The sequence below is a fragment of the Pundamilia nyererei genome, unplaced genomic scaffold (assembly GCF_000239375.1).
Source record: "Pundamilia nyererei isolate P.nyererei 1_Seehausen unplaced genomic scaffold, PunNye1.0 scaffold00071, whole genome shotgun sequence".
In the NCBI taxonomy this organism is placed as follows: Eukaryota; Metazoa; Chordata; class Actinopteri; order Cichliformes; family Cichlidae; genus Pundamilia; species Pundamilia nyererei.
Window position 1 is genome coordinate 707,454 of NW_005187472.1, and position 13,183 is coordinate 720,636.

At 41.4% G+C, this 13,183-nt stretch overlaps 2 protein-coding genes across 2 annotated transcripts; one reads left to right on the forward strand and one right to left on the reverse strand.

Moving 5' to 3' along the window:
* Positions 1 to 2,964: 2,964 nt before the first annotated feature.
* Positions 2,965 to 7,694, forward strand: asnsd1 (asparagine synthetase domain containing 1). The gene is made up of 6 exons (XM_013911790.1): positions 2,965 to 3,158; positions 3,344 to 3,397; positions 3,564 to 3,639; positions 4,534 to 5,999; positions 6,255 to 6,436; positions 7,343 to 7,694. The coding sequence occupies exons 4-6, from the start codon at positions 4,593 to 4,595 to the stop codon at positions 7,587 to 7,589; spliced, it is 1,836 nt and encodes a 611-aa protein (XP_013767244.1). The 5' UTR covers positions 2,965 to 3,158; positions 3,344 to 3,397; positions 3,564 to 3,639; positions 4,534 to 4,592; the 3' UTR covers positions 7,590 to 7,694.
* LOC102199670 (uncharacterized) lies at positions 7,585 to 11,470 on the reverse strand. The gene is made up of 8 exons (XM_005736824.1): positions 11,134 to 11,470; positions 9,829 to 9,918; positions 8,713 to 8,792; positions 8,516 to 8,631; positions 8,325 to 8,422; positions 8,124 to 8,192; positions 7,991 to 8,049; positions 7,585 to 7,820 (listed from the first exon to the last, which is right to left on the reverse strand). Exons 1-8 carry the CDS (start codon positions 11,323 to 11,325, stop codon positions 7,700 to 7,702), a joined length of 825 nt encoding a protein of 274 aa, XP_005736881.1. The 5' UTR covers positions 11,326 to 11,470; the 3' UTR covers positions 7,585 to 7,699.
* Between the last annotated feature and the right edge of the window lie 1,713 nt (positions 11,471 to 13,183).

A 13,183-nucleotide genomic window follows, 5' to 3' on the forward strand; every position in this document is an offset into this window, starting at 1 on the left:
ATTTTTTGTATGCTTCATTAAAACCATTGACATTGATCTTCTTGTCATGATCCTGACAAGACACCTGACTTTCATTTGGATATTACTTAGACAAGCACTGTCCACCTAAAATTTGTTTCAGACTAACTCTGCACTTGTATGGAAATAGCACCGCTGCATGTCTGTGGTCTCCTCCCACAGGACAATGTGTCCGCCTGCACCTTAAAACAGCTCGAGGAACATAACAAAAACGTCGTACCTACCACCAGTGTCACCAGCAGCCACTCTGACGCCACACTTTAGTTTTGGACTCAGCATTCATGTTTGCATTTTTTCCTTCTCCATGTTTGTTTTCTTGAGTTGGAAGTCTATGGAGACCTAAGGTATCAGATAACACTAGTACAGTATTGCACAAAGCTGCTGCAGCTCAATGAACTTTAATTGTATAAAAATAAAGACTGAATATAGACAAGGGGGTGAAACGAACCCTTGCAAAGACAAGTCAAAGAGTGAGAGGGCTTTGATATTGATGCAATGAATAAACTGCAAACAGGCCATGATAGAGAGGTATATTTCAGTAACTCAGAGAAGATAAAGCAGTTGGCTACGGCTCCTTGTCTCAGCACATTCCTCAATCAAACTGGACACAGCTCTAACTTTGAGCCTTATCGAAATCTAGCTGGATGACTTTGAAAAATATTAACCTACTAAAAGCTTATTATGGAGGGTGAAACTAATCAGATAGACCAAAACTGTTTTTTGTAGCAGGTTGTAAACTTGTTTATTTCTGCTGTAGAGTTGGGAGTCTATGGGACTTGACTAATTTATGGAGGAAGTCTCAAGTGGCCACTAAAGGAACTACAGTTGTTGGCCCTAGAGCACCACCCTGCATTCCAGAAGACCCAAAGGGGATCCCCCTGAAGATGCCACCCCCCGGGAGGTCCTGTGTTTAAGAATACTTGGTGGTTTTGATGTTGAGTTTTACCATGATAACTGGTAATTACTAACAAATCCACTAATTTACAGACACAAAGAGAATCAGTGCAGCTTCTTTTAGCCCAGGTTCCTTCCAGTGGATTAATCCAGCCCTAAATTTAACTCTTAATGTGTGATCCAAGCAGGTTGGAGGTTGAGTTATTTTAGGACGAAGCTCTGTGAATGCACATGAAAACAAATGCAGTGCATATGCATACTGTGCTGTCTCATTGCATGAGGGAGCAAAACTGACAGCGACAGGTAACATAAGCACGTATTTTGAGCCGGGTGATGACAATAGGAGCTTCAGTTCCTTTGTGATCTTTTACAGAGCGCCCAACCGTCTCAAAGCCTGCACACACTGAGCCGCTACAAACAGATTACCAGCTCCACTATTAGTGGGCCGCTGTGTCAGGTAGCTGTCATCAGCGGTCAGGCGGCTGCTCTGTCATTTTGTGGTCATGTGACCTGCAGGTACGTCTGTTCCTGAAGGGATCCCGGGATGTGCAACAACAAGCTGTGTTTACATCAGCTAAATTTGTACTCATGGATAAAAATATTTGGATGACCTGCCTCTTGTGGCCCAAAGTTGTCTCACATTTACCAGCCGCAGCTAAAGAAGGGATCCAGGTGCAAGATGGGAAATCTCTTATTCATCTATTCTTTATGCTTCTCCTCTTTTTTGTGCTCTGTTGCAATGAAGGTGTTAAAGAACAGCTCAGCCGTATTTCAATAAAATCTGATAAAATCCAAATACCCGAGGCATGGCTCTTGAGGTCTCAAGGTCACAACACCTGATACAGAAAGATGACCAACCATCTGAGTGACCAAAGAAACAATGGTCGTAATCACCGTTTTGGGAGCACAACAAGGCTGCGGTCGGTTTAGTTTTTGTGGATATAAGGCCAAAGAGTTTTATATGTGCCTGACAACTCCACCACAGAAAAATAAACATCAAGGGTCACAGTCTGGCCGGCTGTGGCAACCTGTGGCCGCTGTTCCTGAAATGACAGCCCTCGCTTTCAGGGAATGAGACTGCAAACATCTGACAGCTGTTTCCGATCAATAAGGCATTGCAGCTGAGTGGACAGTGAAGCAACGTGAGGCTTCAGGCAGGTGTGTTTGTCAAGTTTAAAGGGTGCTTGACCGGCTGCTGGAGCAAAAATCCAGCAGCCGGATTTGGCCTAAATGGCCTAAATGTCATTAGGATGAGTCTAGCTAGCTCAGCAGAGCCACAAATTCACCTTTATAGACCGAATGTCAGGTGTGCTGTGGCATCTAGCCCACCCGACATCTGCAGTAACCCAGAGCTTGTGATGTGTGATCTGCATATTTGCTAACTGAAGACGTCCAGATTAGACCCAAGTGTGTCTGCTGTGTGGGGCAGGTTGACATCTGTGGTTCTAATTGAGAGAAAAGTGACAGTCATACCTAGACCTCACTTTCCCCGGGCACATTCTCCAGCTCTTTTAGGACGGTCCAAGCCTGCTGAGAGACATAAACGCTCCTTCATGACCCGGGTCTATTGAAGGGTCTCCTACCAGTAAAAAAAAAAAATGCCCAAAACATCTCACCTAGGAGGAATCCAGGAGGCATCCTGGACATACATCACCTGAACCACCTCAGTGGGTTCCAAACAAGGCTGACTTTGATAAAAGCCTAATGAGATGAACATAGATAGAAAGCCATGTTTAAGTGAATGGACTTTGGCTTATTTTGAAACTGACTGGTTTTGGTGCACATTAAAATAATGTTAATTAGATAATGCTTCAAGGTAAGTGCCAAAACAAATGGCAGGGGTTTCAGGCTGGCTACCTTTGGAGGTTGAAGAAAGTCTTAAACTTAAGTGGTTTGCTCTTGTAAAAAAAAAAGAAAACAAAAAGAAAGGAGTAAAAAAAAAAAATTAGACCATGCACAAATATCTGTATTTTTTGATACAGATGAATGATTCAGTTGAATGGCTATATCACCGCCCACCAGCAGGAGGCAGTAGAGTTCAAACTGTGTGAACATTCAGCACCCGGAAAAGCTTCATTCTGGTTAGACGCATGAGCTTACTCTGTATGAACCGGGTTTGGTTTTATTAATAAAAACTCTGGACAGTTTTTTCTACGTTTCTTCGCACCATCATGTCTTCAAAAAGCTGCAGCAGTGACGAGCAGTTTGAAGGACAGGCCGCAGTAAAAGAAGAACTGAACAAGAAGGTAGCGTTAGCCCAAACATGCTAATACGGCTAATGTGGCTGTTACAGACCACCGGATGTCTCCCAAATACATAGGCTTTTGGTTATTTTCGTTATATATAATTATTCTGCCGCTTCTGTTAGCTTTATGTGTCTTAACAGATTCAGATAGTGTAGTTTTTATCGGTGAAACTTTCCGTGTTACAGATTAAAGAGCAGAAAGTTCTTGTGGACGAGCTCTGCAATCTGAAGAAAAACAGGGTAAGTGGAGGAAGTGGAAAGTCTCAAAATTTATTAGATCACATCATTATCTGTGCAGTTATGATGGGAAACACGCAAATCACATGGGTTACTATGTTGTTAGGCTGGTGCAGTCATGTGTTTTGAAAGTATAAATGTGGATTAATGCAGATTGTTTCCCCCGCAGAAAGTCTACATCCAGCAGAGGAACAGTAACATCTTCTTTGTGGGAGAGAGAAGTCAGACACTCACTTCGTGCAAAAGTAAGATGATGGAAATGTCTCTGGTTGAGAGGTGAAAACTTGGAAGTAAAGATGAACAAAAATTCTAAAAAAAAAAAAAAATTGACTGAGAGTTTATTATTTTTGAAAAATGTGATACATTATATGTCAAACAGGGTAGAAGCAAAAAACAGATTTATCCTGCTTTGTTTATTTTTTAACATCCATCCATCCAATCGTTTTCTGCTGCTATCCAGGATAGTGGGAGACTGGGGGCAGTAATCTAAGCAGAGAAGGCCAGACCTCCCTTCCCTAAACACCTCCACCTGCTAATTTGGAGGAAGACCAAGGTGTTTCCAGGCCAGCTGAGAGATGCGATATCTCCAGTCTGTCCTGTATCTATCCCAGGGCCTCCTCTTTTAGTACATGCCCAGAACATCTCGTCCAGTCCAGAGTTCTTCTGTACAAAACTCCATTAGATTTTCAAGAATATGTCGATCAAACTTCAGGCGTCGTTATCAAGACAAGCTAAAGATTGAAAAGTCACCGGCATCACTGTGGGATTGTTTCTGAGCTGCATTGTTTATTTTAAGTTTATGCATGAGAAACTGCTCAATAAAGGACTTTTTTTCAGACGTAGGTTTGAGAAATATTTGCAGTGAGGTAAAAACAAACACTGGAAATGTTGGAAAGTCTTGTTATTCTTGGTTGTGTCAGTGCTTGGCTGTTTTTGTGTGTTCTGTCTTTGCTGGCTTTTCCTGTATTTGCTCATTTTGAATTTGATGCCAGTAAAGTTGGGAACAGGGTCCCCCCCTTTTTTTTGTTTTGTTTTGTTAAATAATTAAACAGTCAGCAGCGTGTTTTATGCCATAATAGGCCTACAGTGAAGGCACAATGTTATGGCATCATGTAACTAGTGCATTGTTCTGTTTCCAGAGGAGCTTGATTATATGAAAAAGGAACTTCAGGATATCTGAGGCCACAGCAACGCCGCGATGTGTGGGATCTTCTGTGCGCTGAGTCTGGCGTCCGCTCACTCTCAGTGGAATCAAAGAGTTTATGAACATTTAAAAAGGAGAGGGCCCAATTTGAGCCAGGACCTCGCCATCACAGGCTCAGATCTCAGCTATTGCTGTTTATTCTCTGCTCACGTTCTTCACATGAGAGGTCTCCTCACTGCTCAGCCGCTTCAAGACGCCGCCGGAAACATCCTGCTGTGGAATGGAGAGATTTTCAGTGGCCTGCCGGTGACGCCAGAGGAGAATGACACCACGGTTTTAGCTCAGCGGCTATCATCCTGCAATGCCCCTTCAGAGATTCTCACTGTCCTGTCTGCTATTCGTGGACCATGGGGGTTTGTTTACTACCAGAAGGCAGGAGACTACCTGTGGTTTGGCCGAGATTTCTTTGGTAGGCGGAGCTTATTATGGACATTTGACGCAGAGGCCGGCGAACTGACTCTAACTTCTGTGGCTGCTCACACTTCTGGTCCCAAACAGTGCGTGTGGCAGGAAGTCCCGGCAGCTGGTGTGTTCAGGGTTAACCTCAAGGCGGCAGCAGAAGCTGGCTGTGTGGCATTTGAGGTTTATCCTTGGGCTCATGCAGAAAGTGATGTCAGTAATGACACCATACCTCAGGTGTTGGAGTCCATCCCGAGAGGTTGCAGTGCTGTGATGAACCAGTCGGGTCTTGAACTCTCTTCACCTGTTCCACCTATGAATGTGTCTCTTCCAGAAACATTAAATGATACAGAAATTCACTCAAACTCATGTCTGTCTGTGGAGGATCTGGAGAAGCTGCTGCGCAGTGAGGAGAAAACTGATGAGGTGAATCATCTCATCGACGTTCTCAGCGAGGCAGTGAGGAGACGCGTTCAGTCTCTACCTTTCAGGGCTCTAAACCTCTCTCCTCCTGCTATTGACTGTGCTCGTGTTGCCATACTTTTCTCAGGAGGCATTGATTCAATGATCCTGGCTGCTTTAGCTGACCGTCACGTACCTGCACACGAGCCTGTAGACCTGTTGAATGTGGCCTTTAAACTACAGGAGCCCAAAAAGAAGAACGAGTCCTCGAGAAAGCCCAAAAATAAGCCCATAGATTTAAAAGCTGATCGGGGAAATTCCCAAGTGTTGAGCCCCTTTGACGTTCCTGACAGAATCACTGGAAGAGCTGGGCTCAGGGAACTACAAGAACTGAACCCTGAGAGGAAGTGGAACTTTGTGGAGATTAACGTAACGCAGGAGGAGCTGCAGGAAAAGCGCCTGGAGCGCGTCTGTCACCTGGTGCATCCGCTGGACACGGTGCTGGACGACAGCATCGGCTGTGCTGTTTGGTTCGCTGCAAGAGGAGTGGGATTCATCGCGGAGGGAAACCACCAGAGGCCATTCACGTCGTCGGCAAAGGTGACAAAGAGCGGAGTTTCTTTTGTAGGAAGGAGGGTGTGAGAGCTCAATATAACTTTTTTTAAATTTGATGAAACTGTTGTTTGAGGAGGATTCTCAGGAATAAAAGAGTTTGGGTCATAAATGGTGTTAAAGGCCAGTTTAAGATAGATTAGGATTATTGTGAGCTAGAAAAATACAGAGCTGGTGGAAAGCAGAATTATTCCACATTTAACTTTAAAAACTTGTTATCAGAGACGTTTCTGATTTGTGCAGGTCATTTTGACCGGAATCGGAGCAGATGAGCAGCTGGCTGGTTACTCCAGGCACCGAGTCCGGTTTAAGACCTCTGGACACGAAGGCTTGATCCAGGAGCTGGCCATGGAGCTGGGCCGGATCTCCTCCAGAAATTTGGGCAGAGACGACAGAGTGATCGGGGACCATGGAAAGGAAGCTCGGTAGGTCTGCAAGTGAAGCTTGTTTTGTCTGTGTGGTGGGTAAGATGTTTATTTTAATGAATCTGGGGTCTTTATAACATCCCATGTGTATCCTTGATGTCTAACAGATAGGTGGTTTTCCTTCCTGATGTTTAAAAAAAGAAAAAAAAGCACAGCTTTTACTAATTTTTATCATGTTTTTAAAAACATTTTACTGCCACCTGCTGTCAGTAAGCGGAACCACTCAGGGAAAAACTGAAATGAAAACAACTTGAAATAATATTTTTGTTCATGTCTGGTTAAAATTTAAGCAGCATGCAGTTTCTGTTTGAAGGATGTGCCGTCCGTTTCTGTGAATTTTCTACAGGCAGAGATTTTAAACTGAGGTGTCTGTACACTGATAATGAAGCTAAATAGCACACTTTCATAGCTTTAATATAAGGTTGTAAACTGGAATGGGTTTTGAAATTCTGGCCGATACGCAAATTATATTAAAAAAAACCCAAAAACGATTTATTATGATAAAGTCTCAGCTTTTTTTTCCTCTAAGTTTGAGCTCTTTAAATACCCGAAGTGGAATAAATGTCCTCTTATTTGCAGATCAGCTGGTATAAGTTTTATTTGTCAATAAGTGCAAAGAGCACAACAAATTGGATTTTTTAGTGTAAATAAACATTTTTGCCAAATTATGATTCATTTTTTCATTTAATCACATAATTGAACTGAGAGGCATGAACAGTTAATACAGCTCGCCTCCACAGCACTGTGTAAGGTGGCTTAAAAAAATCACAGTGGGTGTTTTATCTCTTGTTATTCTTAAAAAATTCATGTCACGTATGAAATCATGACTGGTTGAAACTGCAGCTCAGTGTAGAATTTATTTTGAGCACCGCAGATTAAAGGCGCTCTCCTCTGTGGACTCTGCAGGTTTCCGTACTTGGACGAAGACGTGGTGAGCTACTTGAATTCGCTTCCCGTGTGGCAGAAAGCCGATCTGTCGCTTCCTCGAGGAGTCGGCGAGAAACTCCTCCTGAGGATGACGGCAAGGCGACTGGGCCTCGGTCAATCGGCCGTCCTGCCCAAGAGAGCCATGCAGTTTGGCTCCCGCATCGCAAAGATGGAGAACAGCCGCGAGAAGGCCTCGGACAAATGCACAAGACTCAACATTGTTTAGATTAATAAAATAACATTTATAGAAAAGATTCATCATAAACTTAAAGGTGTATTTACAGTCACACACGATAATTTTCTTCTTGGATCAGTTAAAAAAAACAAAACGTCCTTTTACACCATGTACGACTCAACGTCCTGAAGTTTTTCTTTGAAGTACAGATCACATTCAACATATGATGGCAAGTTTCCAACATCAAAACGCCCAGAAATTTCCTGAATGTAAACAGGTTTCCTGAAAAAAAAGAATACAACAGTCTGCCATCATCTAAGCTTGAGTGTCATTTAAGTATATGAAAAATACAAGAACAGATTCAAAATGAAACCCTGATTCCTTCTGAAACACACAAAAAGCGGAAATTATTTATTTGGAGTAAAACTCAGATTTCTCCCAGCTGAAATTACCTCGGGATGAGCCAAGACACAAAGTTTCCGGGAGCGTCTTTCTCTGTGATTGGAGCATCCTGTGGAAATATTAAGCTTCTCGTTAATAATAAAAACATAACTTAATTGTGGAGTGTCGGCTTATTTCGTTTACCTTCTTTTCCTCAAGGAAAGTGTCCAACAGACGAAGACTTCTTTTTGAAAACACGTAGAAACAAGGGCACTGAAAACCAAAAATAGTCAGCTCTGTGTTCTGAGTCCGGGTAGTAAAGTTCCATCTTTCATTTACAGTCTTTAACCCTAAGATCCCTGAGTGTATATTTTACCACATTCTGACCATTTGTGTTGAACTTACTGCTCTCCTGGACTTTGTCTCTGAGGGAAGAGGCTTCTCCTTCATACAGAGGACACGAAGATCAGTGTCTGCCTCCAGGATTCCATATTTCTGGGTTTCTGAACACACAAACATAAAATACAGAACTAACTGGGAAGAAGACGCAAAGCCACGGCTGATGTTGGACACGTGAACAGCTTTATTAACCTCACCCTCGTCTCTGCACTGGTACGACAGCACAAGGCAGCTGTCTTCACACTTCGACTGGACATCAGAGAACCTCTCTTTAACTTTCCTGAGGCTGAAATCTTCTTTGAAGAGGGTGTCACTGTTCAGGATGGGCTAGATCTCAGAGCTGTTTACACACTCAAAACTACAGTTTACCATGAGCTAAGGAGCACAAACTTACCCTCCGATAACTATGACATGATCTTCTATGTTAAAGTGCTTCACAGCGAGCTGCAGGCAGGCCACGGCGCCCAGTCGTTCCTGGTGAAGGACAAATCAGTCCAGGTAATCAACCAGATCTGAGAAGAAAATCCCTGCCTGACATCGGAATCAACAGCTTACTTAATGTACAAGAGCTTCAGCATATTTAATGAAACTATGCAAAAGTTTACCTTCATTAGATTACTGTTACTTTCCCGTAAGCACGCTGCATTACTGCGTTACTAAAACCGTGATTTCTTTTGCGAGAGTGTCTCATGACAATGACGTAAGCGAGTGCGAAGTTCGTGGCAACAGCTGTGTGCAGGAGAGAGTATGACCGTGCAGCGTTTAAAGCGTGGAAGAACGGACCTTACTTTGAGTTTGATTCCGTAAAAAGTGTCAAAAACATTATCGTTCGCTGCTCACTGCATGGGAAGAAAAGCCCTAAACGTCCGAGCAAGCACCAAATGCGCTGCCGCTGGAATGTGAAATTTACAGAGAAACTGCCAAATTCTTCCACTGACCGCTGCGGCACACCTGCACCAGGGCAAACCTCCGCCTGCCCCACTCCTGCTATACAGGTGAAAATAGAGCAACAGGACCGCTGAATCTTTGATTTTATTTATTTTCTGCTGCGTTTTACTTGAATCTATTTGAAAGAGTGAGTGTAAACAAAAAACTATTTTATTTTATATGCTGGAATATGCAGAAAATAGGTTTAAATGTTAAACAAATTTCTTCCAGTCAGAGAATGTTGCATAGCATTTAATGCTTGCTTGATGCATAAAGTTAAAAGATTAAAACTAATAAAACAAGTTTTAAAAAGAGACTTTTCCATTTGATTACATTTTATATGATGGATTATGCAGAAAAAGTAGAATTGGGCTGAAAGATCTATCGCTTTATTACGTATTTAGGGGATAAATCATGTTTTAAAAAGTAACTAATTACTTTTGAAAATAAGTAATCAGTAAAGTAGCAGGATAACTTTTTTCAAGTAACTTGACCAACACTGCTCAGCGCTGCGGGGCATGTGTAAAAAAATCTTTAGATTACAGGTCAGAGGACGGTATGGAAGCGGAGTGTAAAGGATTACATCATTGCTTGTCGTCTGGTCGCTGAGGATCTGGACATTTGTGAAATTTGTTGCCCATTCTTCAAACGCCCTGAGGTACAGAGTGTTGGTCTGTGGAGATCAGCAGAGGATAAGAGTGGGTCACAGACCTGCACGTTACTGATCATTATCATAATCATTACATCAGAAGAGAAGGTACTCACTAAGTGATTGTTGTCACATAGTCAACTATAAATAGATCAACAATCAACAATAACAGAACAACAGTGAATCAATGTTATTTCAATGTCAATGTCAGGTTTCATCAGTATTTTAATGTTGTTTCAACATTGATATTTCATTGACATTTCAATCCTGACGATTCTGATGGATCAGATGAAAAATCAACATCAGTTCAATGTCTCCTTGCTGTCTGGGCTGTGCCTAACACTTTATCTCTATCTATTTAACTAACATGTAAAGTGAATCAGGGAACTATCTTTGATGTGTTTGTCCACCAGTGTTGGGAAGGTTACTTTTAAAATGTATTCCACTACAGATTACAGAATACATGCCCCACCTAAATGCACATTACTGTGCATTTAGGTGACCATGATGAGAGAGACAGACAGAGTCTGGCTCAGATGCTGACAGTTCTCGCTGCAGTCTACCGGTAGCGTCTCCTTTCAGGCCAGGATAGACGAATGTCACCGAGCAGTGACTAAGTTTGAGGTAAAAGGCTTGCACCCATTTGCCACAGCAGATGCCCCCGATTTACGGTAAGTGAATGTGTTTAATTGTAGGCAGGGACATTACTGGATATTCTTGTGTAATTGCTACAGAATAATTTATGTTATACTTTGTTATTGCTACAGAAGAATATTTATTTTATTATTTTACATTTACAAATTTTTTCCTGGGGACCCTGTGACACCCCATTAAAGAGCCATAGGCTGGATCTCTTAAGATCTCACTGTTGGGTTTGTAAGGCCATGTTACTCCTAAATTTCTATCTTGTTCAAAGAGAAGCTATAAAACAAAGTTCTAAGCTAATCGACCTTAGAGTTCTCCTTTTTTAAAAAAAAGAATCGATAAGAGAATCGATAAAGGATCGAATCGTTAAACAGAATCGAAAATGGAATCTAAATGGTGAAAATCTTATCAATACCCATCCCTACTCATATTTTGTATTTTAAATACGTAATGGCGGTACATGTATTCCGTTACTCCCCAACACTGTTGTCCACACATATTCAAACCTGGTTTATCATTTTAACAGTTACGCAGAGTCGGATCAGATTCCTGTGAAATGGAGTCAGTTATTGGACCTAGTTACTGGTTATTTACCACGACATAGATGGTGTCCACGGAGCTGGACACTGTCAGCGCGTGGATCCAGTGTGAGCTCAAAGGGCACCGACCGACGGGCAGCAGCGGCTTGGCTACGTGCGCCAGGTGGGCGAACCTTCCGGTGGTGTCCGCCAACACATCTCTCTGGAGCCTGGTTCCGTACCCGGCGGCGAGAATCACGGCTTTCATTTGAACTCTGTAATCCGAAAGGCTCCCGGCGAGCTGTCAGGTGCTTTACGGGGAAACTCAACGGCACATTAGCGGGTATAAACCGAGAGAGCAAAGTTTGATAACGGTCCATAGATCAACTTCTGAATATTCTCGCGAGGTTAGCGTCCAACTAATGGCAGGACGCTAGTTTTTTTTTTTTTAAAGAACTTTATTTATAATCAACAGCATAACATACAAGGCACCATCATTAATCCGAATATGTAATATCCTCGGTTGAGCGTTACAACGACAAAAGAGGAAGAAAAAAACAAAACAAAACAAAAAAACAAAAACAAACAATAAACACAAAGCCAAAAAGAGTTAGCACAAAAAGAAAGAACAGTCATTGAAGGATTTAAAACCAAAGGAAAAAATTTATATGAACAAAAAAGGGCAATCATGATCATTAAATAGGGAGGTTTCTTTTTTAACATAGATTAAACTTGTTAAATAATACAATAAGTTTATGAGCTTTCTTGTTATTCACAAGTTTCAGCGATTTAGCCCAGAGTTTAAAGTCATTCAGCCATCTGTTTATATGTGGTTTAGCTTTAAAATATCTGCATTTGTGAATACATTTTTTCCCCAGTAACAAAAACGTCCTAATCAACAAGTCAAAATCTGCATTCTCAGCAAGTATTCCAAATTTTATTACTGTCATCATCAAATGTGGTAACTGAATTCTCCTGAACTGTAGCCAGCTCCACATGTCAATCCAGAAGGGGTGCACTGATTCACAGTAGAAAAACAAGTGATCCAGACTTTCAATATCACTGTCACAAAATGTGAAGGCGTTCACATCTAAGTTAAATTTCCGTTTTAAGAATTCATTGGTTGGATAAACCTCATTTATGATTTTAAAGTTAACCTCTTACTTTAGGGGAAAGAGGAAGTGAGATATACTTTCTTCTTATTGCCTTAACCTCCATGGGGGATCCGTACTGTCTCCTCAAACACGGAGACCATCGCTTCCAGTTGCTACTTTCTAAATTAAAAGTAATTCTCCGAGGAATTTCACTGTAAATAAAGATTTGTAGGATTTTAGCTGTTAAACAACAAAGCCGCAAATAATGGAACCATTTCAATTAAAAAACTCAAAAAGTGCTTGCAGTCGTATTATTGAGCTATAGATTGACAGTCAAATTCCATAGATAGTCTAATCACACATAAAGGGCACTGCCAGGGGCAGGAGTTTGGTGTAAAATTGTTTATTTGTGAAATATTGCCAACAAGTGCCGTCTAGCTCAGAGATTTATTCAGAACAGAAACCTTTTTTCTTTACACAAATGTGCCAGCAAATGTACAGAATATCACTGTATTACTAAACTGCTGCACATACCAGTGTGCACATCTGGAAGTAGTCCCATTAGAAACACAACAAACAAGAGTATGTATGTAATGTGGGATGTAACTGTAGGATCCAGTGATAACAGGAGGATATTTACAGCCAGTACCATCTTATTTTAATTTACCAGTAATCTGTGGTGATAATTATGGCAAAATGTATTTGTAGTTACTGCAGCAATACACACATTTTATTATTAGTTTGTCTGTTGTTTCATATAAAAGGAATGCATTTTAATGCATATTTATTTACTTTCTAAAAAGTAAACGTCAGTTAATTTCGCTGTTAACAGAAATGCAGGAGTGTTACTGTTTTCCTTTTTTTCAACCGCAAAATCTCCTACCTAAACATTTCTTTATCAAGCCGTTTCAAGGAAAACATCAGCCTATGTATCATTATTGGATTTTCAAATATTCACAAAAGTCTTGGAAATCATACAGTCTGGGTTCCTATAAAGAAGATGTGGAAAAATAAATGACCCAAGAGCAAAAA